Raw genomic sequence first — 26890 nt, 5'->3', positions numbered from 1 at the left:
CGGAGACCCCGCGCTTGCCTGCACCTCTATCGTCTCGGGTGAGTTTGTTATAATGTAGCTATTTCTCCATTTAAATGTGAATAACCGCCGTTAAAGCTGCAGCATGTTTACCGCGTTGCAAGGCGCTCGCGAACCTCCGCTTGGTGGGGAAACGGTGGTGGCTCGCGCAGCGGCGACCGTTGAGTTAAAACGGCCGTTAATTCCCAAGCATTACCCTTAACACTACTACCACCAGCACCAACCAGCCAGCCAACCAACCTATCTACCGCTCCACAGCAGAGCCAGTATCCCAACACAGACTCGAATTCCTGCAAGGAGACGCACACAGACATGGCTGTGTGGAGACGCTGCTTTGCGTGAACACGTTTAAAAGGCGTCCCTGTCCGGCCTGAACGGTGTTGTTAGCGTCCCGTACGGTTGTTGTTGTTGAATGTCAACTGTCGGCACTCTCACTGTCTTGTTGTCTGGTTCCGTCTGAAATATTGTTGATAGCTTTAGCTTAGCTAGCTTTGCCAAGTTAGCCAAGCTAAGGAGCTAAAGCTAACGACATAATCATAATAACCCAAGATGGGAGCAAATGTAACTAAAACGGGGAGAGGAAATCATGCACGTTATTAATCGTAAAGGCCTCTGTGTTGGGTATCTGGTTACGTAATGTGGCTTTATTTCCCCCCTCCTCGCGATTTGACCGAATATACACGCAGCTATTTGAAAACATTGGCTAGCTTTAGCCTGTTAGCAGTTTGCAATGTATTCCATTCATATCCTGCGTTACTACTGCTGCTGAGTCCGGTGGCGCTTGCCGACAAGAACTGATTTGATCGCGACGATGATGTGCGTTATTGCGTTGTATTGCTTGAACATCGGTTCTTGTCGGCGAGCGACACCGCCGTACTACCAGGATCAGGAGTATAAAATAGCAATAGGGCAAAAACCTCGGGCCGAGTGAAACGCGCGGTTTCTTTGAGATTTTTGTTTATTTGTTTTTCTATTTGATTTGATAGTTTGTCTTTGTTCATTTTTTGGTTTCCGTTAAAAACCAGTTTGTTTGCCAAATTGCCACCTTGTTGATGCCCAGCAAGCTGCTGCCACTTGATCTCACAACAGTCAAATGTGGCCTGTTGCATTAAAACAGTGATTTGCAGCCTAAAAAAAGGTGCTGTAAGTTTGTTAAGTACAAGTGGTCTCAAAGTCTGTCCAGCTCTTTAATACATTTTCAAGTGGGTCACCAATTTTCATCCCGTCGGGAGGGAACCCATTTATAGGCTTCAATTTTAGTGTTTCAATTCCATTTTGTCTGCTCGTTTCCCCCCTTTCATCTCTCCCAAATTACTCGTACTTTTCCCCGATGAAGAGAAGTTGTCATTTTTCTCTCTTGATTTTGTATGTGCTGTGCTCCTGATTCTCCTTGTTTCCTCAGTGTGTATCGCTGATCCTAGAAGCACCAATAGTGCCTGGCACTATACCCTATGAAACCTGATTGGTTTCTCCCCCCCCTTTTTTTACCTCCAATTTCACTTGTTTATCCTTTAAGAATTATCTTGATTAGATTAAATTGTTATTCTGACCTGAACAACAACATTTATTTTACTAAAGAGCTGGTTACTGAACAAACAGTGTACACACTCTACTGTATATAGTATGACTACAGGAATATAGCGCTATTAAACTTATTTTAACAAAATAATATCACTTACAGTTACAGCCCCTTTTTTAATTTCTAGAACCCCCAGTTTGATACACATTAACTCTAAGAGTGCAAGTATATATTCACTAATATTATTATTACTAGGAATATTTGGCACATTACCTGTTTTCCATGTTGTTTTTTTTTAATCTATTCTTGTCACCTTTCCCGGGAGGTGTAATTTGTACACTCTGAGTTACAGAAGAGGTTCCATTTGTTTCCTAACTGTCACTCATTTATCTGGGGACCCCCTAAAAATCCCCTGGGAGTCCCTGGACCTCACATTGAGAACCAGTACATTAAGTGATGATCCCGGTTCTTTGTATTTTTGTTTCTATTCTAACAGTTATTGACACTGGCAGTGGTCAAAGTCATCTTGATAAATATTTGGATAGTTTCAGGTTTTTCTTCTACACTAAAATGACACAAAGGCTAAAATGATTGTAAAAAAAAAAAGTGAACATTTTCTGAAGTAATCAGAAATCAGGATCAGCAATCCTTCTTTGGTCCTTTTGTTGAATGTAATGGATTTAAAAAAGCGCCAATGATTAATGTTATTACCTTAAAACTGTGGGAGAATGACATGACTTTGGGTTAATTCAATTCATGTCCATGTTGAATTTGCATTATTTTGGCCAACTATGTACTCCATGTTGGTTCCGAGTAATTCAGAGCCCAGTCCACTGAGGCATACTGATGGGGTTGGAAAAGCGTTTGAAAATAAGTCTAGTAATAAAGAGTTTGGTGATTATTGATTGCAGTCCCCATGACAACCAACTACTCATGACCCCAAATGGCAGGATCAGGAACAAACAAGTTCAATTGAGGAATGTTGTGATATTCTGCAACTTGACTTCAAGGCATTGGCAATACAAAATGTGGATCCCTGTGCAGTGATGTAAATAGGTTTTCAATGTAATGGGTCGCGGGGACCCAGGGGTGGTCTTTTAGATGGGTCCCATGGTCCCACTTCAACGACATTAGAAGTCATATTTTGTCATTTTTATAAATTGCAGCATTTCATCTAAAATGGTTATAGTATGGTTACATTCATGTAGAAAATGTATCTGAATTCTGAAAGAGGTAAACACAACAATAAATCTGACAATTGCAAAGAGTTATGCAAACAACAGTGCAAAGTAAATTAAATTACTAAATTAGTACAGTAGTGTGTCTACAGTAGTGTGTCCATGGGACCCCCAGAAAGGTCCACGGCAGTGTTGATTTCGTCGACTAAAACTAAGACGAAAAATGTTCGTCGACTACCGGTACCTTTTTTTCACTGATTTTCCCGGCAGTAAAACTATTAACACTAAGCTATGATGACTAAAACTAAGACTAAATACACTGACAATTTCGTCAACAAATAAAAACTAGACTAAAATGTTAGGAAGTGAACAATAGATCCAGTATAAGTCATTTTACACTTGGTTGCATGCTGAAAATGGCAGATCACTGCCTGTGTGAAGTTGGTTTACCCATGGATCCGTATGTATTATACATACAGTATACTGCATGTACATGCATCAAAGTATCTAACAGTTGTGTTAACACTGAATATAGCCTGTCAAAGTGCTTTTGTTGAATTTGTTCTACCTGAACTTTCTTGGAAACAGCCGATGTTTGTGCAAAAAGTCGTTTTCATCCATTCCTCTGAGATAGCTGAAAGCTATCAGTGTAATTTAACATCCAAAGTAAGTTTGAAGCTTAGACCGTGATGGTCGAGATTAAGACATCAATAATTTAATCAAACATAATTCTAAAGCTCGATGTACATATACATGGTGCCCAGACTGCCCACTTACTAGGCAGGTAGAACATTCAACTACTTTAAAGTCAAGATATTATTCAGATTTAGGGGTTTTGTGCTATTCAGAGTTTTGGTTAATTCTTGAATAAGACGTTTGCAGCATCTTAGTTTTTTCTGTGCTTGTCTTTTGCAGTTGTCATGGATGATGAGGACGGCAGGTGCCTGCTAGATGTAATTTGGTATGTCATTGTCAAAACCAACACTAGTAACGGCCCGGTCACATTATTCTTTGATTCTTTAACTTGCCCTCCCATTTGGGATAATTTATGGCGCCCTACTGAATCATGGTACATTTTATTTTGTCTTTACAGTGACCCAGAAGCTCTCAATGACTTTCTTCATGGATCTGAGACCCATGTGAGTGTACGAGATCTCATATTGGACAATGTGGCATCCATTTAGAGATTTATATTTACAACCTGTGAATGCAATACGATGAAGGAGGCTTTGTGTCCCATGTATTTTTCTATTTTATTTATTTAATGTTTTTGCTCTGCCGGGGTCGACAACATGACACATTCCTATCGCTCACAGATTAGCCTTTGATACCCCCCCCCCCCCCCCCCCCCTTCCACACACCCCCCTCTCCTGCGAGCTTCCTCCCTGCTGATTTTATTTTTGTCTTACTGTTCCATGGACTCTCTCTGACTGTGGTTTGTGTCTTTGCTTTTGGAGTGCACTCTTATGATTTTCAACTTGAGCCTTGCCCTATCCCCTCTTTATTAAGCCTAATTCAACCAAATGAAGAAATGCTAACACTAACGCTTCCCTCCGTCTCTGTTGTTATACTCCTGTTCTTTTTTGCTTTCTCTGCCCCGTATTTCTCCCCCCGTTCCTTTCTTACTTTTACGTTTTCTTGTTCGTGTCCTGATTCCTTCTTGGTTTTTACCCTCCTTTGTTTGACGGCCTGTATGTTTCTCTTGTCCTGGTGCCCCCCCCCCCCCTTTGCTGTCTTGGGTACCTTTTGGTTTCTGTCTGTCCTATCCTGGGTGGGTGTGTCTGTAGTTGGACACTGACGACCTTTTGGATGGTTCGGGTGACCCCTCCAGCTCGTTCTTCTCTACCGCTGGGGTGAGTAACATCCCCCAAAATCCCTTTTCCTCCTGTTTTGTTTTTCCATCCATGTATGTAGCATGCACCTCCCAACCCCCTCCCTTTCCACTAACAAGCATCTACTCTTGAGCATTGATTGGCCATGGTGTGATTTCCTCTCCCTCCAAAGTGTGTTTTTTTTTTCTTTTTTTGGGGGGGGGGGGGGGGGGGGTGACTTGCTGTGTTGACCTCTCTTGACATTCAGGCCAGCTTCACGTTTCTCTTCATTCCATATCAAAGTTGCTGTTGACCCCGCGGCTGCATGGTTTCACTTTTCTCCTCCTCCGTTGTCCGTTGTTGCGTTTTTCCAGGGACATGTTCCGGAGGCACAGCCGCCAGTGCAGCTGTTGGCCAGCGAGCCCTCGGTGGGCCTGCCCAGAGTCAGCGTGGACCTGGACTTTCTGGAGGACGATGACATCCTGGGAGGGTCCCCTGGCGGCGGCGGTGGCGGCGGCGAGGTGGGGAGCAACGGCATCATCGGGGCCAACCACGAGCCGTGCGACATCCTGCAGCAGAGCCTGGCCGAGGCCAACATCACAGAGCAGAGCCTGCAGGAGGCCGAGGCCGAGCTGGACCTGGGCTCCTTCATAGGCCTCACGCAGGTGGTCCAGACGCTGCCCGACGCCGGCGCCGCTGTTGGAATAGGCGTCGGAGGAGGAGGAGGAGGAGGAGCCGCCGCTCCGCCCAATGCCACGACGGCCGACATGCTGGGGTCGGTGTTGGCTCACCAGGGCCTGCAGCTTCAGCCTCAGGTCATGAACAAGGCCATTAGTGTTTCGCCATTTATGCAGCCCGTTGGCCTGGGAAATGTAACTCTTCAACCCATTTCAAGTCTCCAGGCTCTTCCTAACGGGAGTCAGTCTGGGCATTTGGGTATCGGGCAGATTCAGGTTGTGGGCCAGAACACAGTCATGACTATCAACCAGTCCGGGCAGCCGATCCTGACCAAAGCCATGGGGGGCTATCAGCTGCACCAGCCTGGGCCCGAGGTATCGGGCGCAGGGACACAGGCCGGGCTCGGAGGTTCGGTTCTTAGCTCCGGAGGAGGACTTCTGATCCAAGGGGGCAAAGCCACCCTGGGATCTCCAGCTTTAAACGGGCCGGCCGTTTGCGTGAGCAGCGCAAACAGCAGTAGCGTAGGTGGCACTATGACGACCGCCACTGGGATTGTGGGCTTTGGCGGCACCCCTATAAGCGCCGGCATCGGACCCCAGACACAAGGCCAAATCATGCAGAATGTGATCATCCAGCGCACGCCCACCCCCATCCAGCCCAAACCCCCTCAGGGCGGAGCCATCCAGTCAAAGCTGTTCAAGCAGCAGCAGCAGCAGCCTCAGCCGGGGCCCCAGCCCGTGCAGAAGGACACCAACAAGGCCCTGGGGTTGCAGCAGATCCCCGTCTCCGCTGCTCAGAACGTAGCCTTCCTCACGGGGGGCAAGCACGGCTCCAATGTGGTCCTGAGCACGCAGGCCGGATCGCAACAGGCCCAGCAGTTCCAACAGGCTCTGTTCAAACAGCAAGGAGGGCAGCCTTCGGGCAAGCCCCTCAGTGTGCATTTGTTGAACCAGTCGGGCAACCAGCAGGCCTTTTCCATCATTCCCTCCCTACAGGGCCAGAACCACCAGTTTCTCTTGCAGTCTCAGTTGCAGGCGGGCGGGCAGATCTTGACGCAGCACCCTGGGGGTCACATAATAAGCCAGGGTCCCGGCGGGCAGATAATCAACCTGGGTCCCGGCGGGCAGAACATCAACCTGGGTCAGGTGCTGGCCTCGCAAGGTCACGCCGGGGGCCAGATCCTCTCCGGACACATTCAGCTGCAGTCGGGCCAGATGGGTCCGCACACCCTCTTTCAGATGCCCGTCACGCTGGCCCAGGGTCCGAACCCCACCCAGAGCCACCCGGTCAACGCCCAGACCGTCATCCAGGGCATGCCCACCCTCCAGAACTCCCTGACCATGCTGGGTCAGGTCGAGGGCCTGAGCCCTCAGGCGGTCAGCCTGCAGCCGGCGGCGCTCCACCAGCCCCAGGCCGGCGGCGGCATTCCCAGCAGCAGCAGCACGGGAGCGGCGGCCATGGCCCAGGGCGACAACAACGGCGTCACGGTGTTGGGCAGCACGACTGACCAGCAGCACTTGCCGCAGCAGGCGTCCATCCTCACGATGCAGCCGTGCGGCGCTACCTCCGTGTCCACGGCGGCGGTGGCGGGGGGCCGCCCCCTCCCCGCCTCCTCTCCGTCCATGACCATGTCCGTGTCCAACGCCCCCTCGTCCACCGTGGCGACGGCCATGGGCCTGGCCCAGCACAGCCCGGGCCGGGTGCTGTTCACCAACCAGGCCGGCTCCAGCATGATACTGAGCCAGGAGTCTCTGCAGATGTTCCTGCAACAGGTATGTAAGTCTGTGCTTCCTGGCATGTTGTTGTTGTTGGGTTGTTTTGTTTTACAGTTTTAACATTCACTAATAAAAAAACAATATGTTTAACCCATTTTGACCTGAGATCAGATTAAAAAAAATATGTCTTGCTACATCCTGACGGCTTTCTGAAAAAATCTATGTTTCTATGTCAGTGGTTCTTCGATTTTTTTCAAAAATAGCAGACCTACAAGCTCGTAGCACGCCACTCGGTGGCGCGCTATGAGCTTGTAGATCTGCTATTTTTCAATAGCTAAAGCATATCATAATGCTAACACCAAAAGGGGTTCCCGCCCCAAAGAAATGGGTTAAAAAATGGAAAAAGAAACTGCACGGAGTGATGTTTGGTCTGACCTCTCTGGTTTACGATTGTACTCCCCCCCCCTCCCACCCTTCCCTTCCCTCCCCGAACCCAACCCCCCACCCCCCCCCTCCGTCCCCCTCCGTCCCTCGTCCTGACTTCCTGATTGGTTGGTTAATGTACTCTTATGTCAGGAGCCGCAGCACCAACAAACAGAGAATGGCTCCGCCCCCCCCTCTGTGGTGGGTGTACCGGCGTCTGTTATCGTCAGCGGCAACAGCACTGCCACTGGTCCAACGGCGCCGCCTCCCTCACTGGTCCACCATGACAGCCAATTAGCTGACACTCGGGTGGGTCAGCAGAGCCCCACCCTCCTCCTCCTCAACCCCCCTCCTGGCCCCTCCTCCCACCACGTGGCAGCTGTGGTAAAGCAGGTAGAAAAAAAAGCCCCCTTTACGCTAAGCCCCGCCCACTTGTTGCTGCCACTGCCTCCGCCCGCCACTGCGTTATAGGATCATCGTTCATTCCAGAGATCTCCTCTTTTTTCCTTCTCCCTTCGACTGTGTTGCTTTGCATTCACTCTCTCCACGTTGCCTTACGACTTGTGTTAATCCTTAAAGGGAAACTTCATCCTTTTTTTGCAAAAAAGAAAAACATATTATATTTTATGACGTTTTTAGAAGATTTAGAACACTTTCCTGGGGGTCTTTGTGTGTAATTTTAGATATTTTAGATTTTAGCAGTGAGCCCAGTGTCTCTGATGTCATGGACACTGGGCTCACTTCCTTCCTGGACTACATCAAGGGAAGCTTAGAGAAGGAAAGGACATGGTCACGTCACGTGACTGGGCTGCGCCATGACACTTTTCGTGGATTCTTTCATGGGAGCCAAACTACACCCGGAAGTTCGGCAGAATGCACTGGAGTCAATGAGAGCTCAGTGACCAGCTCATGAACAAAATGGTAAATCGTGCATATATATATATAGCGCCTTTGTCCAAGGCCCTTTACATAGATTGTGCATTACATTCACCCTTTCACACGCACATTCATACACCGATGGCGGCGGAAACCATGCAAGGCACCAACCAGCACATCAGGAGCAATTAGGGGGGGATCCGTGTCTTGCTCAAGGACACTTCGACACTAACTCTGGGGGAGCTTGGGTTCGAACTGGCAACCTTGCTGTTACCATCCAGCCACTCTACCCCTGAGCCACCGCCGCCCCTACAAACACTATTTGAGTATTTCTGAATGACTGAGACCTTTTGTAAAGTAATCGCTTCTGGAAATGAACAGAAGACATGTCACATATTATTGTCTCCTGTGTTGCTTTTCGATGTGTACACTGTAATTTCATAGAGGTATCGTATCTAAAGAGCACAAAGTACCTTTTTGAACATAATTACCAAGTATCGCGAGACTTCCCACCGTTTCCTAATTCCTATCTGGCAGCCAAATCTTGCGATACCTCCAAGCCAGAAACGTGCACATCGAAAAGCAAGTGATTAGAAAACAACCTGTGAAATGTCTTCTTTTATATTCCTGAACCGATTTATATGACTAAGGTCTAAATTGTTCAGAAATAATGTTTGTTATGAGCTGGTCCAGCCGGCTCCATTCACTGCCATGTGTTCATTGAACTTCCGGTGCGAGTTTTGGCTCCCATGAAAGTGTCCGTGAAAGTGTCATGGCGCAACCAGTCACGTGACCATTTCCTTTCCTTCTCTAAGCTTCCTTGGACTACATGTTGTATCAGTAAGACAGCCCTCTCCCTATCCACAAGGAGGAGCAGTGCACCAAAAGATTATGGGAATTGTTGTCCAAAAAGGAAGTGAGCCCAGTATCCATGAAATAATTACACACATAAAGAGTAAGACCCCCAGGGAAGTGTTCTAAATCTTCTCTTTTTGCAAAAAGGGTGTATCCATCTAAGCTCATAAATTCCCTTGTTTTGTACCTTTTTTTGTGTGTCTATTTGTGTAAGCATGCTCATTTATTTCCTTCTTTGTGCATTAAATGTTGTCTAATGTCATATTTTGAACGTCTACCTACGGTATATGCAACTCATGGCATTCATTCATGAAACTTTGTCTCCACTATGTTCTTCTAACCCCAAGTTCAACTTGAGTTCTTTTCACAAATTTTGGTTTTTTCGCATAACGTTTCATTCAAAGCTGTGTTTCGTGAGAAATATTTACCGAAACATGCTTATGTTGTAAAAGATCCATCCAATATAGTACATCTCAATCATCTGTTGACCACCTTGCTGTGTGATCATGTCCAGTTGACTCATTGTCATTAACTGCATCAGGCACCAGTGGCTGATCCATTGGGAACTAATCCACGCTTGTTTTTAGACAGACTCCTTGGCTATACACTTTGCTTTCAGTTCCCTTACCCCCCACAGCCCCCACTCCGTAACTACCCGTGATCAGTGTAACACAACCTCAGCAAAACCAAATCACACGCTTCCCCCCCCCCCCCCCCCCCCCCCCCCCCCCACCCTGAAATCTTCAGATCACCCTAAACTTTACCATCACAGACCTGTGCAGACCTTGACCTCTTGCTTGTGTCCAGCTGTTTCCTTTTGGGGCTCAACAAATGATGATTATTCAGTTTTAAAATGAGAGAAAAGATAATAATGATAATTGTCTTCACGCGTTGGTCAAAATCATTTGGCTTTCTGTTCTCGGACACATTTTATATTAGCAGCTGCTATTTTGTATTAAGGTTCAGTTCTTTGCTTCTGTATTGTTTTGTGACATCTGTGCAGTTTTTGTTGTTGTCAATCACTTTTGAGTGTCCATGTAGTTCTTTCTCTTATGTGTGCATGCAGGACTATCGTGTGACTTGTTTTCGATATCTTTGCTCTGATGTTTCTGTCGTGTCTCACCGACTTTGTTTCCTCTTAAAGGGATAGTTCAGATTTTTTTAACTTAAGTTGTATGAAATACTTGTTAATATTACTATGTTAATATATTAATATAGTGGTTGCAACTGTATTAATTGATTGCCCGAGTCCCGTGGTGGGAGTTCTGCTCTGGTTTTAGTGAATATTAAGTAGTTCTGGTCATTTTGTGGGGGGCACTGGGGCCACGCAGTAAAAGTAAATGAATCCACAAAACGAACATACTTTGTATTGTTGACCTATTTCTAAAATATTAGTGCGACTTTCGTTCAACTTTGACCCCTCCATCACATAGAACTATTTCTTGGGCGTAGTGATATGGACACAAAGAAACATGGTTCTGTGTGATAGAGGGGTAAAAAAATAACGAAAGTTGCACTAATATTTTAGAAATGGGTCAACAATACAAATAACGTTAGTTTTGTGGATTAATTTACCTTTACTGTGTGGCCCCAGTGCCCCCCACAAAATGACCGGAACTACTTGATATTTCACCAAAACCAGAGCAGAACTCCCACCACGGGACTCTGGCAATCAATTAATACAGTTGCAAACACTATATTAATGGCAAGTATTTCATACAACTTAAGTTCAAAAGATCTGAACTATCCCTTTAACGTGAAATGTCCTCATGGTTTTAACTGTCACGATGCCTGTGGCTTCATTCCTTCAGCTTCCCTCGGGCGCACACCAACAGCTGAAGATCCAGAGCATGTCCCCGTCGCCGGCCCTCGCCGCACCTCCGCTGGCGGACAGTCCGCAGCCCTCGCAGTCTCCACAGCTGATCCTGAGCCAGCAGATCCAGTCCCCCCAACACCACCACCACCACCAACAACAACAACAGTCTCGGCCCCCCTCGCAGCCCCAGCCGCAACAACAGTCTCAAACCCCCTCGCGCTCTTGCACGCCCTCGTCGTCGCAACCCCCCCCCTTCTTCATCGTGCACCAAAACCAAATCCAACCCGGGTCCCCCCAGCAGCAGCAGCCGGCCCCCCTACCCCAGCAGCCCCAGCAGACGCAGACACTACAACAGTCCCAGCCGGCGAACGTTCAAGTCCAGCTCTTATCCCAGGTACGGCCGCCCCCTCAGCTCTCGCCTTTTCAGCAACAAGACGTCCTCCCTCCCGCCTCCTCGCGCTCCCCTAAGCCTCCCCCGGTGGTGCCGCTGCCCACGCAGCAGCAGCACCAGTTCGCCACGCTCGTCGGCGCCCCCAGCGCCCCCACCGTCGTCGGCGCGCTGGTGAAACAACAAGGCCAGCTCACCCTGCAGGGCATGACGGCGGAGCAGCAGCACCACCTACAGCTGGTCGGGGCTCAGATCCAGACGCTGTCCACCATCGCCCAGCCCTCGCCTCAGCAGAAACAGCTGCTGGACAAGTTACACCAGGTATTTATGTGACACGCGTGTGTTCATTTTAAAACCCATTTTGACCTGAGATCAGATTCTTAAAAAATGTCTTCTACATCCTGACGGTTTTCTGAAAAAGCTATGTTTCTGTGTCAGTGGTTCTTCGATTTCTTTCAAAAATAGCAGACCTATAAGCTCGCTATTAGCTTGTAGATCTGCTATTTTACAATAGCTAAAGCATAACGTAATGCTAAAACACCAAAAGGGGTTCCCGTCCAAAATGGGTTAAGATTTCAGACATTTATTAACCCATTTAGACCCCGAGGACGATTCTACAAATGCCTTCTAATTGCCCATGTTTCTATGTCCGTGGTTCTCAAACGGTTTCATGTCAAGGACCCCCCCAAAAATATATGTATTTGGCCGCCGACCCCCCCCCCCCCCCCCCCCTCATCGTAAACAAAATTGTTCCAGTCGTTCCGGACCACACATGAACGACGAGCGGTACGGTGGCCTTGGAGTCCCAACTCAAAAACATTAAAAAAGGAAAAAATGCAGAATATTCTTCTCCCGTTTGATATAGGCATGTAACGATATATCGTATATCGATATATATCGATATTAATCCCGACGATATGAATCGATTCATTGAAATAAGAAAATCGATAAAAAACCCTTTTTGGTTTTTTTTAGGGGGGCTACTGTGATGTGAAATGTGAGCTTTAGTCATATTCCATCATATTCAAGTGCTTTTCTAGAGAAATGATAGTCACTTTCAGTAGTAGAGCACTGTAGAGGGGAGCTGTGTGTGTCTGTGACTGTGCCCAGGTGATGATGGTCGTTGATGCTCATCAAGGAAGGCAATTATGTTTCTGCACTGTCAAAAGTAATGCTACTTCTTTTGCAATGTATTTAAATAAAAAATCTCAGGGGGAAGATAAATTATATAAAATAAAAAAACGGTAATTCTTCTTTAAAATATATAAAAAAAATATATATATCGTGATAAATCGTATCGTGAACCTCATATCGTGATACGAATCGTATCGTGAGTTGAGTGAATCGTTACATCGCTAGGACGTGTACACACGTCATTGCAACCCGTCGATTGGATTGCTTTATGACGTGGTGGGAACGCCGGGTGGACTGAACCAGTTAATATGAAGCGCTATTGTTTATATCGGCGTGTCCCTAAACGAGCGTTACGGCAGTATTTTATGTCACGACGCCCAGACACGCTGCTAATCTATGCTGCCCAATGCATAACAAACACGGAGGGAGACGATCAGCGGACCAGATTCAGAGCGCGGTATAACGCTGGTCACTGTTCTAAATTCAGGTTTCATGCTGGTCAAATTGATACCGAGTGGGTAGCAGCAACAGTATCAATCTAAAAAGAATAACTGCATTAGTGGGAAAATGACCTGTTTATGTACGCTATATTTCAAAACCTGTGATTAGATGTGTACCGACGGTGTGCCAATAACTTATATATTCTACTTTTCTACCCTGTGGATTTACCTGTCAAAACAGCTTGAACAACTCCTTCCATCATGGGTTTCTCTCGCAGGTCCAGCAAGGCATTCTCATGCAGGTCAAGCAACAAGTCCAGCAACAAGTCCAGCCTCAACCTCTTGCACAGCAGCCACAGCCCCAACCTCAGCCTCAGTCGCAGCAACCTCACTCCCTCACGACGCCTCAGGCTCTGGCTCAGCCGCCTCTGTCCACGAGTCACTTAGGTTCCCAGCAAGACGTACCCGTCGACAAAGTGATATTATTACAGTCGGCCGGCGCAGGTGGTGCGCCCACTCAACTTCTTCCGCCGGTGTTGCATCAGCAGCAGCAGACCTCGGTGCTGGTCAAGACTCCCGTGACAGGTAACTTGTAGTCTATTACTCCATAAGTACCGATTGATTTCCTCACGCGTATTAATTACCCTGCAACGATGTGCCTCTCCTTCTTGTCCTATATAGCGTCGAGTGACCTCCAGTTGTTCTCTGGTGTCCAAGGACCCATTGGAACGATGGTGAACCAGGCTGTCATCCCCGCTAGCCTTACACAGCCTGTACAGGTGGGTTATGTTATGTCACACGATATGATGTTAACTTACTTTCAACATTTTGTCCCTGCTTTGGGCCTTGTCACTTATTCAAATGGCCTGACGTCGAAATACAAAAAAAGTCTTCTGAAAGAATATATGTTCAAAGATTTGTGCCGCATTTTCACAAATTTTCAAAAAATTTCAATAGCTAAAGTATAACAGTTAGAACACCAAAAGGGGTTCCCACCCAAAATGGGTTAAAAGCTGTTCGCAACATATGTGACAGACTCCAGCAGAAAGTGCCTCAACTCATTATTAAAGTACAGAATGTAAGCTTTTGTATGATGTATCATTCAATGAAATTGGACAATAATCGAAGGAGATATGACCATCTAAAACTTGTTGAAACAGATACCCCAAAGTAGAGAATTTGCTCTGCAAAGATTCCTGAAAATTTAGCACCTCTAGAATGGGTGTGACAATATATATTTGTCCACACCCCTAATGTCTTGCATAATCACTCCCCCACCCACTAACCACTCCCCCACTAGGTTAGCTGTCAATGACAGTTGAGTGGACACTTAGGTGTGGGAAAGTACATGTTGTTTTACTTGAGTTAAAGTAAAGAAATATAGGACTGAAGTTGTTTAGTGTATGTTTTGTAATAATACAATCTAAAAAGTAACTAGTAGGCTAACTGAGTTTTCAATGGATATAGGCTATGTAGTTTTAGACCAATGCTTTTACATGTGTGCACTGAAACAAAGGGCAGAAGAATGAGATCTTACACCTTAGGTGCCCCAATAAACCCTTTTGAAAGTACAACAATTCAATTTAACTTATACACTACCTGGTTGTTAATAGCTGCAGTACAGCATTTTATGCAGGTCTACTTTAAGCAATCAAAGTCAGACAATTGACCCAGTATTTTAAATAAATAAAACCGACGCATCAGGCTATGATGCGTTGTGCGCTTGTAGATTTGCTATTTAAAAAAACTGATACAGCAAACAGCAAGTCATAATGCCTGGTTTCCATTTAGTGTGCAAGGCTTACATCCGGTCTAAAGCCCACCCACTGTATGCGCTGATTTCCATACACGATCCGTATCCTCCCCTCACCGGATGTTGAATTAACAGCGCTAATGGCCGTTTTACACAAACGCTGTCTATAAAGCGATTTCCCGACATTTCCTTTTCAATTGATACCGTTTCGTAGAGAAGACCTACACAAACTATCTATATACCAAATGAAAGCCTGGATTTCGTAGTTTACATAGTATATATCCTTTTTTTAAAAGGCTAAAAAAATTAGCGAGTTATGATTTAAAGAAAAGACGATTGATCTTGGCTCTTTGCTGGATGGAGGGAAAAAAAGAACACCACAAACGCTGTCTATAAAGCGATTTCCCGACATTTCCTTTTCAATTGATTCCGTTTCGTAGAGAAGGCCTACACAAACGATTCATATACCAAATGTAAGCCTGAATTTCGTAGTTTACATAGTATATATATTTTTTCTTTTTAAATGAGCAAAAAATGAGCGAGTTATGATTTCAAGAAAAGACGAGTGATCTTGGCTCTTTGCTCTTTAAAACACGACATACAGCTATGTATATTTTAAATAACATCCTCCTTCCTTCATCAATCCCATATTGCAATAAAGTTGGTAACCTTAATACCTTGCTGCCATAGATAATATCAGCAAATGCACAACTCTAAATTTGAAGTCACAGATACATAGCTAACTAGTCAAATATTTTCTTACATTCTTATTTTTCCTCACGCCCTCAAGTCCTGCCATGCGAACACTCCCCCAGCATATGTAGTCAGTGTTTGACTTTAGTGCATCGTATTATCTATTGGCCTGAGAGACGTGACGTGTTAATCCTGTAGTTTGCTCTCATCAATTGTTAAGTTGCGTGTTGTCTATAGAGCGTTGCAGTCCCGCCCCCTTTCATGACGAAGCCAGGCCCAGGAAATGATTCCTAATGCATTTTTCCCCATAGACTTTTCAAAAGGTATTTATTTAAAGACGGTTACACCGCGGACAAAGCCAACTCAAGTCGTGACAACTCATGACAACAACACAATATTTTGGACCAAACAAATAATTACATAGAGGAAAAACAACAAAAAAAGTGTTTTTTCTTCTTTCTAATTATTTGTTCGGCCCAAAAAATTGTGTTTGTTTGTCATGATTTGTCACGACAAGAGTTGGCTTTGTTTGTCCGCGGCATAAACGTCTTTAAATAAATACTTTTAAAAACGTCTATGAGGAAAATGAACGGAGAATCATTTCCTGGGCCCTGGTAGGGGAGCGGGACTGCGACGCTTTATTGCCAAAACCAGATAGACGTCAAGTAAAATGACACAAGAATGCAGTCTGGATTAACCCATTCTGGGCAGGAACCCCTTTTGGTGTTAGCATTAGGTTATGCTTTAGCTATTGAAAAATAGCAGATCTACAAGCTCATAGCGCGCCACCAAGTGGCGCGCTACGAGCTTGAAAAATCGAAGACACTTTTAGAATCTGATCTCGGGTCAGAATGGGTTAATAATGAAACTGTCAGGATGTAATAGACATTTTTTAGAATATGATCTCAGGTCAGTCTGGATTCAAGTCTCTATCGCACCACGTCTGTCTGTCCCCCAACAGGGCCAGCCAAAGCCAGGGGTGATCAGCTCAGTCGGAGGGGTGCAGATCCAGGTGATGGGCTGTACACAGATGGCCGCTCCGCAGCCCCCCCCTGCCCCAGTACTACTACAAACACAGGTATGGGTATTCCCCCCCCCCCCCCGTGCACCCTTGTTTCTCTGCACCAAGGTTATAATAGTTTAGTTTTTTTTCATTATAGTTTAGTTCGTTTTGACTTTTTTTTTTTCTAATTCAGTTAGTTTTAGTTTTTAGAGCGGGTTTGCTAGTTTTATTTAGTTTTTATTTTGGTGAAATTCTTAATTTTAGTTTAGTTTTAGTTTAGTTTTAGTTTAGTTTTAGTTTTTTTCGTACTTTGGTTTATTTGTGTGTTAGGATTAGCGTGGCTACATGCTGACGTACGGTATTGAAAACTGCTGTAAAACTTGTTGGAGAAATGAGGAAATTAATTTAAAAGGATTATATTATAAATATCCGAAAGGCATATAAATATTGATAAAAACTAAAACTAGGGGTATTTTGTCCATAATTTCAGTTAGTTTTGAGGACACACAATACAGTTTCAGTTAACTTTTTTTTTTTTTTTTCTTTTTAGTTAGTTGTAGTTAACTATTATAACCTTGGTCCGTCCGTGCATGTTTTGAAAACATAAATGTCACACTCTTTTTTTCTATAATGTGAACGCTGGACTGAACCATGATATCTTTGTGGCTCCTCACATCACAGACATTGACGATGCCTTTCAGTGCGGAGCCCAGTAAGGAGGCAAGGTGTGTATAAAGTTGGTCATTTTAATGAAACCATGTACAGCAGAGCAATACTACATACTACAGCAATACTACTACTTAGACATCATAGAGCAGCGGTGGCAATGGAACATTTTAACTGAAAAACAGTCCAGCTAAGGTTTCGATATAAATATTATATAATAAATGAAGTGGTTCATGCCATTATCCATTAACAGTCTCCTACTCTTAAAAAAAGAACAAGAAAAACACACATTGCAGTGATGTAAATGCAGGGATGCAGGGATGGTCTTTTAGATGAGTCCCAGGGACATTTTATGTGTCCCACTTCAACGACGTTAGGAGTCATATTTTGCCTTTATTTTTATTTTTTTACAAATTGCAGCATTTAACTCCCATTTCATTTTATATGGTTACAATGTGGTTCTATTCATGTGGAAAACAGAAGAAGAAATGATCATTATAACTAAGCTAGCAAAATAAATAAACTATAATAAATAAATAAATAAAACAGTACAGTAGTGCATCCCATGGATGCAGAGGTCGTTGTTTTATTGCGTCCCTTTTAACTATAAACTGTGTTTCTGGGATGCAAAATGCAACCCCTATTTTTAATCTCTCCATTGTTGGACGTGCGTTCAGGATGCTGGAACAGCTGAGGAAACAACAGGGCTCGGTACTTCACCCAAACTACATCGCTCCGTTCCACTCTTTCGAGGACACACTGCACAGACTGCTGCCTTACCACCTGTACCAGGGCACTGCCAACTCCCCTCAAGACTATCAAAGAGGTAAAGAACTCAATACATGCCATTCAGTGCGGATAACACAACAAAACCTAACCCATTTTGGGAAGGGAACCCCTTTTGGTGCTTTTTAAAGCATTATGTTGTACTTTAGCTATTGAAAAATAGCAGATCTACAAGCTCGCTAACGCGGCACCGAGTGCCACGCTATGAGCTTGTAGGTCCGCTATTTTTTAAAGAATCGTGAAAATGTGGCGCAAATCTTTGAATATATATTCTTTCAGGGCCAACATTTTTTTACTCAAATCTTTGCTTATTATGGGTGGTCCCTGGAACAACATATTTTCAGATGGGGGGTCGGTGGCCAATTACACCACTGATATATAAACGGGTATTTCAGAAAACTGATTTAGAAGACTTTTTATTTTTATCAGGCCTAAATGGGCTAAAGAAAGACCCAGTGATATCCAAAACATAAAGATATCTGATTAGCTAATCTTTTGATGATCTAACATCTTTAATGATCTAACAACTCGGTGGCGCGCTATGAGCTTGTAGATCTGCTATTTTTCAATAGCTAAAGTATAACATAAGGCTTTGTTAAAACACCAAAAGGGGTTCCCGCCCCGAATGGGCTAGGGGTGGAACTGTATTGCAGGGTGAAAAGATGGGGGGGGGGGTTTCATCCAGAGAGTTGGCATCTCTATCAGCTTGAGGGAGAGCATTCCAGAAACGGGGCACGATGTGTGTGAATGCTCTGCTCATTAACAGTTATTGAGTGGTGCAACCACTCCTACATCCAGCAACGTCCATGTACCTGTACCTGTTTGTATAAGTGAGCACGGGTATGTTACTTATTTATACCAGTAGGGGGCACCAGAGTACAGAGAAGAAATTGGAACGATACAGAGAAGCAATTGGAACGATACAGAGAAGAAATTGGAACGATACAGAGAAGAAATTGGACGATACAAATTGGAATGATACAGAGAACCAATAGACGGGAGTTGCACCACTCGGTTCACACTGGTGTGATTTTTTTTATTATGTTTTGACTGTGAGCTGCAGTCGTCCTGTGACTACGAAGCCGCAACCCTTTTGGTTTTTTTTTAACATTATGTTATAATTTAGCTATTGAAAAATAGCAGACCTACAAGCTCATAGCGCGCCACCGAGTGGCAGAAACATGCAGAAACATAATGCCGAAACATGTCAGAAAACTGTCAGAATTTAGAAGATTTTTTTTAAATTTCGACGTCAGGCCTAAATAGGTTAAAGCTGCAATCCAGATCCTCTATGGCAATAGCACAAACTTTGGCATGCTACTAGTCCTACATACTTAAACCTACCAACCCCATTCTAGCCTACTTAGGTTCATCTTACGGTGGACATGTTTGCCTGAAAAGGAATCTTTGAAATGTTTCATAGTTTTAGAAATATAGTGCTTTCAAATTTGAGACTTTTAACATGGGGCTCAATGGCAGACATTGGCACGTCAAAAAATCACTTTCACCTAGAAACTCCATTCACACTTTATATTATTCAGCTTACTGTGGAGAAACATGCTGGAACGTTTTATTTTGAAATGTTTTATAGTTTGAGTTATTTAACTTAAACGCCCAATGCATTCTCTATTAATGAATGCTTTTTGTCTTGCCGTACATTGTATAGAGGGTAATGCGCATGCATAAAGTGAATGGCAAATTGAGTGGCAAAGTGAGTTTAACGTCGTTTAACATCGTTTAATGCAATCAAATAGGACTTTTTTGTTTGGATCTATGGGCCGTCAAGGCCAGAAAGTAATTTGTTTTGCTACTCAGTAGTTCCCGCATAACTTCCGGGTTTGATGATGATGATGTCACGCGCATACCCTCTATTGTAACCAATGTGTATGGTAGAATATGTTAAAAATATAACATCTTGGAGGTGGTCTCCCTACTCTGGTGACGAGCGAGAATTGCAACTTTGAACAGTGAAGGAGACCCGTGTTCATTCATATTTCCAGTGGACAGTGAGTTTGAGAGTGTCTCCTGTGGTGGAGACCTGTGTTCATTCATATTTCTCTTGTCCCCATTTTGTTCCAGTGGACAGTGAGTTTGAGAGCGTCTCCTGTCAGCTGTTGAAGAGGACGCAGGCCATGCTGGATAAATATCGCCACCTGCTCTTTTCAGAATCCAAGGTAAATTTATGACACAAATACCTTTTTGCATTTTACTTTCCCCATTGGATTTCACACTGTAAGGTCGTCGTGCTGTGCAATATACAAAGTTGCATGGAAGAACATCTTATATATTTTATATATATATATATATATAATTACAAATACAGTCTTATATATTTGACAATGACTTCAGCAAAGGTGGTCCGGGATTCAAAACCTCAATACGATATATATCGATTATATGTTGATTCCAAATAATGACCATTAGGGCCATCTGTGCATAATGGATTGCTTGGACGCATTGGGTGATTTATATTTTAAGTGATTTAAGCATAATATTTCTTTTTTTTGTGCTGCTGTTCATTCACAAAGTCCTTTTCTCAAAGGTCTCAAATCGAGCTGCACTTTTCGCCTTTTTTCATTTTCTCTTGCTCTCTCTGAACCAGTTCACCTCACAGTCTGAAAATGCCTATTTGAAATTGTGTTAATCAATTAACCAATAAGCCAAGAAGCATATTCTGATATTTTTTTTTACAGTTATTATTATTTAGAACATCCATAAACAAAGTGAATACCTGTGTTGTAGTTTAACCCATTCTGGGGCGGGAACCCCTTTTGGTGTTAGCATTATGTAATGCTTTAGCTATTGAAAAATAGCAGATCTACAAGCTCATAGCGCGCCACTCGGTGGCGCGCTATGAGCTTGTAGATCTGCTATTTTTCAATAGCTTGTAGGTCTGCCATTTTTGAAAAATCATGAAAATGTGGCCCAAATGTTTGAATATATTCTTTCACGTTAACGTTTTTTAACTCAAATCTTTGCTTCTGGGGGCAATTGCATATATTTTTGGGGGTCCTTGACATGAAAATGATTCAGAACGACTGACATAGAAACTGTCAGGATTTAGAAGGCATTTGTAGAATCGACCTCAGGTCGTAATGGTTTAATGACTCATGCGTCATACGGGCCAGCACTAACGGTTTGTGATGTTTGAACCCGAGCAGAGACTGGGCCCTTCGGCAGAGATGGTGATGATCGACCGCATGTTCATTCAGGAAGAGAAGATCGCTCTGGGCCAGGATAGGATACTGGCCAAGGAGAGACCAGGTGAGCAGACAAGGACATGCACAGATATATATATATATACTGCAACTTTGACAGGATTTATTGGACAAACTCGCTATGAGTTACAGAAATTAAGTCAATGGGAGTTTGGATAAATGAAACTGGGATTTTTGTCTCAACGTTTTTGGCTGGGGACCCCCGGATATGCTTTGGCCATGTCTCGCGACCCCCGCCCGACCCCCCCCCCCCTCCACACCCCCAATACAAACTGACTGAAAAATAATACCTTTAATATTAGAGAAAATATATCATAAATGAATACTGAAACCAGATTTAATCATTAAGGAAAGTTTATGCATATACTGTGTGTGCTATGTAATTTAATTTCCGTTTTCCAGCCATTCATTTGCAAAAAATAATTTGGGCACCCCTCAAAATAATTTGGCGACCCTCCTAATGGTCGCGACCCACGGGTTGAGAACCGCTGCTCTAGAGGACCGGAGGTCCGGGGCGAGACTTAAGGGTCACACTTTCTGTCTGTGGCGTAAACCAATCAAATCATGGTTAAAGGTGCACCCGACTATGGGTGTGAGACTGTAAAAGGCGATATCCCGTTTATCAGGAAATACTGATCAGAGAGTACAGTAACAGGCAGTATGAAAATAATTGGCCGATACAGATATCCACTAGTACCGACAATGACTAACACACAGTCCCTCCCTCTCTGGTTTGCAGACGAATACGTGGCGAACGCACGGTCGATGTTGGACAGCGCAGCCTCAGCCTCGTCTCAGCAACCGCCTTCCCTCGCCGAACCCAGCTTGGCGAGCGTCAGGGTCGCGTCGGCCCCTGACGCGGCGCCGCCCGCGGCCGCCCCCGTCCCCGTCCCGAGCGTCGCTCCGACCCCCGCCGCAGCGGCGGCACCCGCACCGCCGTCGGCCTTCCCCCCCACCAAGCTGGTCATAAACCGGGCCGGCGGTGGATCGGCGTCCGTGTCCTGGTCGAGTAGCTGTCCGAGTAGCCGGCCGTTGGCCCAACCCGCCGCCGCTGCCAGCCACGCCGCCTCGTCCTCCTCCTTTGGCCGCGCCCCTCCGGCTTCGGCGGCCTTCTCCTCGTCCTCCTCGTCGTCCTTTCCCTCGCGGTCGGTGGACGTCGACGACGACGCGCCCCTCCCCCAGCGGACCAGCAAGCCGCCCATGAAGACCTACGAGGCCCGGCGGCGCATCGGCATCAAGCTGAAGATCAAACAGGACCAGACGGGCTTCGGAAAGGTGGTCCACAACACTGCCCTGGACCCGGTCCACACGCCGCACACGCCTCAGCAACAACACCACAACGCCCCCCAGCCCCCCCCACCGCCCCAGAGCCACGTGCCGCCGCCCCCGAGGCCGCGGCTGCTGCCGCCGCCTCCCACGGCGGCGTCCGTTATCAGAACTCAGTCTCCGGCGAGTCTCCCGTCGTCAGCCGCCAGCACAGCAACCACTCAGTCCGACCCCCCCCCTCCTCCTCCTCCTCCTCCTCCTCCGCAGAGAGGCGTCGCTGACCACAGCGCAGCCTCGTCGTCCTCTTCGTCCCACACCACCACCACCACCACCTCCACGTCGTCGTCCTCGTCTTCCTCCTCCACTCAAATGAACGGCACGCTGGAGCACCACGACCCCGGCGGCGTCAACAAGCACAACCCCGCCTCCTCCACCTCCACCTCCACCACGCCCTCCCAGACCACGTGTCGCCTCCCCCTCCGCAAGACGTACCGGGCCAACGTCAGCCCCCGCGTCCGGCCCGGCGTGCCGGGCGGCGGGGGGGATGAGAGCCTCCCTTACCCCCGGCCCACGCCCTCTCCCCCCAACAAGCGCGAGGCCTCCTCCTCGCCCCCCTCGGAGCGGACGGTGATAGCCAGCGTGAAGGTGGAGAAGAGGAGCAGGGGGGAGGCGGAGCCCGGCCTGGACGGCGGCGGCCTCGGCAGGCTGGGTAATAATGCCGTGGACAAGGTGGACGACGTGTTCGGCGGCCGCGGCCTCAAGTCGACGCACCACCACCTCCCGACGCTCGCCGACGGAGACGAGACGGAGGACAAGGGGAAGAAGGAGACGACGCACCACGCGGACAAAGAGACGGATATCAGTCGATATAAGCGAGCGGGCGCGAAACACCGGCAGAGGGCTGGCGGGACGTTCAGAATGGACCAGCACGCGCCGGGGCCTCCCTCCTCCCCCTCCCCGGAGCAGCCGTCGTCCCAACGCACCACCTCGCGGGACCCCTCCTCCTCCTCCTCGCTGCCCGCCAAGCGCTGCAAGTCGGACTCGCCCGACATGGACAACGCCAGCTTCTCCAGCGGCAGCCCGCCCGACGACTCCCTGAACGAGCACCTGCAGTGCGCCATCGACAGCATCCTCAACCTGCAGCAGGGGCCCTCGGGGCGCCACCTCAAGGGGGGCGCCGGCGGCAGGCTGCCCCACCAGCAGCACCAAAGCCAACAACAACGACCCCCCCCTCCCGGAGGAGGCTCCTCGGCCAACGCCTCGTCCCACAGACCCGCCATCCTCCCGCCCCCCTCCTCCTCCTCCTCCTCGTCCTCCTCCCTCCCTCAGGTGGGCGGTCGCGGACATAACGGCAGCCTGGTGCCACAGACTCATGGTAGATAACAGCCCCGCCTCAGCCCCCCCAGGAATGGACTGACTTGCTAAAAGGGGACTGAGAGACAAGACGTAGAGGGTTGTGTGTGTGTGTGTGCGTGCGTGCGTGCGTGCGTGCGTGCATGCGTGCGTGCGTGCGTGTGTGTAGGGGCAACAGGGAGGGGACACTGTGAAAACAGTATCACTGTACTACTCTGCCAAGCTGTGTTGGCTTTTTTGTTTGTCCATATTGAATTGTCCAGGCATTTCCTTGTCATTTCTTTACAGCTCAAATTGCACGCTGCCTCCCAGGTGGGTTTGATGAAGGGACAGGGAGGAGGGTCGCCATGGCGGCCTCTTTGCATCTGCGGGACAGTAAAACCGCCGTGGTTGAGTTAACGGTGTTTCTCTCTCGTCTGCCGTGGTCGCGGTAAACGAGATGATTTTTTTTGGTCTTGAGCTTGACATCTCGCCACAACATATTTCTTTTTCATTTTTCCACTCTTTTGTTTCATATTGTTACTATTTTTTTACGCCCCTGTATTTGTACATTCCTTTATGGTGGTCTTGAATGCCAGTCGCTCCACATCAGACGCCCCCCCCCCCCCCCCCCTGGCAGCATTGAAGAACAGGGCAAGAGGTCCCCCCACACCCCCCCCCCCTTTTCACAAGGTTTCCAGAGCTAATAATGATGTCTCGTATCACTCGACTGCCCCAAGAGTGACAAATGAGTTTTCATGTCAACATGTCACGTTACATGTTGCATTCATTTATTATTATTTTTTGAGTATCAAAACTGGGCTTTTCTTTTGGGGGGGGGGGGTTTATGGTGTGGCTGATCGCTGGAGCTGTAATGTTACTCTAACACCAACGGTGTAAATGAAAAAATGTAACGATGGAAATTATTTTGAAACGTCAAATTATATATTTTTTTCTCTATCCTCCCCCCAGGTCAATGTTTTAAATCCCCCCCCACACACACACACACACACACACACACACACAAACCTAAATCCATTTACCTAACCTTTTTTTGGCCTCGGGAAAAAATAAAGTCTGCACTGGACTTCTTGGTTTCAGTCAGCAGGGGGCAGGCCTTGTCTGTTAAATGTCTATGTTTTCCCACCCTTTTCATTCTCACTCTTTTTAATTTCCTCAATTTGTTTTCTGTCACTGTCTCCCCCCCTCAACCCCCCCCCCCCCCCCTCTCGCTCCTACGCCTGACGGGACAATTCAAACAAAACACAGCAAGAGCATCATATGTGGAGGGATGATGATGATGATGACGATGACGATGATGGACAATAATAATGTACAAAAAAAAAAAAAGACCGTAAGAGAATTTGAAGTATAGTATTACAGATTAATTTTGTATTGTATTTATTGTGTATAATGACACTTTTTAAAAAGAAATGTACATTTAGTAAAAAAAACTGTAAATTAAACCTTGCTTCTTTTATGAAAAAAAAAAAAAAAGTGCACCATGGGTCTTCCCTCAGTGTTTCATGTTGTCTGTGGCATGCCGCGGTGGGTTTAATTTTTTTCCTGTCATGGCTGTTACATACCAGAGGATGAGTAATGGTGACGGAGGACAAGAAGCTATATGAGAATGGGAGAGGAGAAGGAAAGGTTGACCTATATACTTAATACCTATATACGTAAGTATTTTTCAACCTTTAGTTTTAGTCGACGAAGTCAACACTGTAATCAACCCTATATTGCTAATACTGGTAAATACCCCCCCCGCCCCCCAAGTGTGACTTTTATCATGGGTTTCAAATGTCCGTTTCACATGATCTATGTATTTTTGAGGGCTTTCCGACCTTTTAACTAAGATCAATTCTTGGGCACATAGAGAATCCTTGTACCCTTTAGCCATGATAATCAAAAGTGACAGTCTGCTTTTGGCACTTTTTAACCCATTTTGGAGTTTTAAACTTGTTATAATTTAGCTATTGAAAAATAGCAGATCTACAAGCTCAGCGCGCCACCGAGTGAGGCGCTACGAGCTTGTAGGTCTGCTATTTTTGAAATATCATGAAAATATCTTTTTTTTCTCTTTTTTTCCGTTCAGGCCTAAATGGGTTAAGCCCGTCTGTGCTGCTCTTTACACCTAATTGTAAATTGGCTAAAAGCCTGGCTAGAAATTGACCAAAGGGTGGCGCGAGAGGAAAGGCTGTGGTTCATCCTGGAATCTGCCCATTATATTAGATCATATTTTGTTTGAAAATATGCCATTTTTGGCCTGAGGGTGGGGCTAGAGGATAGGTCATGGGGTCACTCGGATAAGAGTTCATGTCCAAGCAAGCATGAATGCAACTTTAGTGGCAACCAACGTGTTAGATTTTGAGACAGCGCCAAGTTGAAAGTTTTCTGCCTCAGGGAAAGGCCTAGATTATAGGTCATGGTGTCAATACATCCTTCCCTGAGGGCATTATGTTTTATTTGGAAACTGCCCGTTCGATTTTGGAGATTGAAAGGACGCGGGAACCCCTTTTGGTGTTTTAAACATTATGTTATAATTTAGCTATTGAAAAATAGCAGATCTACAAGCTCGTAGGTCTGCTATTTTTGAAAACTGGAGGTCAGGCCTAAATGGGTTAAAAGAAAAGGCCATTGGCTTACTAAAATTGGTAGGGGGCCATCTTCTGGAGTAGGCCTACAGCAAATTCCATGGCAATCCACCCCGGTATTTGTCGAGCTATGTTGTTTTGGAACAAGGTGGTGAATAGAGATTACTTGCAGGGCCGTAGCTGACCATTTGGTTGCCACTCGTAGGATGCCTGTGTTGCCCCCCACCTCCCGACGAGAGCGCTGCTATTCCTCGTGCAGATCGGCTATTTTCACTGTTTGTGAGGACGCCACACTCAGCCGCTCGTCATTACGCGGCAGAGCCGCAGAGAAATTTGTTATTTTGAGGGTCGGCTTGGCACTTTTTGGCACATTTTGTTGCCCCCCTCGGCGTGTTGCCCTACTCGCAGCGCGTACTGCGCGTATAGATAGCGACGGCACTGTGTGTGTGTGTGTGTGTGTGTGGGGAAGTGGAAAGGCCCCAGCTGGATCAAGCTCTAGGCATGCCTAGAGGGGTTCACAGAGTTTGGGAGGAGCTGAGAGTGATGCAAGGAAAAGATGTCAGTCTCTGAAAGTTTATGGATGTTACAGTAAGCCGTTAGCACTTTATATAAAATAACGCCGTGGAAAAGAACGTCACGGTAAATGTATCTATACGACGTGGAACAACGCACTGTGAGATTGTGTTGACTGTGTTGACTACGGCGGTATGTGCAACAACGACAGCGGC

At 46.2% G+C, this 26890-nt stretch overlaps 1 protein-coding gene across 4 annotated transcripts; it reads left to right on the top strand.

Annotated features, from left to right (window-relative positions):
* Positions 1-25017, top strand: bicra (BRD4 interacting chromatin remodeling complex associated protein). Of its 4 annotated transcripts, none has more exons than XM_083773647.1 (14): positions 1-38; positions 3631-3676; positions 3809-3854; positions 4901-6976; positions 7496-7735; positions 10885-11598; positions 13130-13436; positions 13533-13630; positions 16259-16375; positions 16982-17025; positions 17644-17792; positions 19832-19926; positions 20911-21016; positions 21710-25017. In XM_083773647.1, exons 2-14 carry the CDS (start codon positions 3636-3638, stop codon positions 23617-23619), a joined length of 5943 nt encoding a protein of 1980 aa, XP_083629773.1. In that variant the 5' UTR covers positions 1-38; positions 3631-3635; the 3' UTR covers positions 23620-25017. The 4 variants fall into 4 exon arrangements, with proteins under 4 accessions (XP_083629773.1, XP_083629774.1, XP_083629772.1 ...); XM_083773648.1 differs by having other exon boundaries at positions 13130-13446; positions 13540-13630; positions 20914-21016; XM_083773646.1 differs by having other exon boundaries at positions 13130-13446; positions 13540-13630.
* Positions 25018-26890: the final 1873 nt, after the last annotated feature.

The sequence above is a fragment of the Protomyctophum parallelum genome (genome assembly GCF_964188405.1).
Source record: "Protomyctophum parallelum genome assembly, chromosome: 9".
NCBI lineage: Eukaryota > Metazoa > Chordata > Actinopteri > Myctophiformes > Myctophidae > Protomyctophum > Protomyctophum parallelum.
The sequence above is the reverse complement of the archived record's forward strand: the minus strand, read 5'-3'. Positions and strand labels throughout refer to the sequence as shown.

What these genes read in the sequence shown, in the direction of transcription:
- bicra (XM_083773646.1), top strand. Translation starts at nt 3,636, where the DNA reads ATGGATGATGAGGACGGCAGGTGCCTGCTAGATGTAATTTG. An exon ending in CCCGTGACAGGTAACTTGTA is followed by an intron (nt 13,447 to 13,539) that starts GTCTATTACTCC and finishes TATAGCGTCGAG; the next exon opens with TGACCTCCAGTTGTTCTCTG. An exon ending in TGCTCTTTTCAGAATCCAAG is followed by an intron (nt 19,927 to 20,910) that starts GTAAATTTATGA and finishes TTTGAACCCGAG; the next exon opens with CAGAGACTGGGCCCTTCGGC.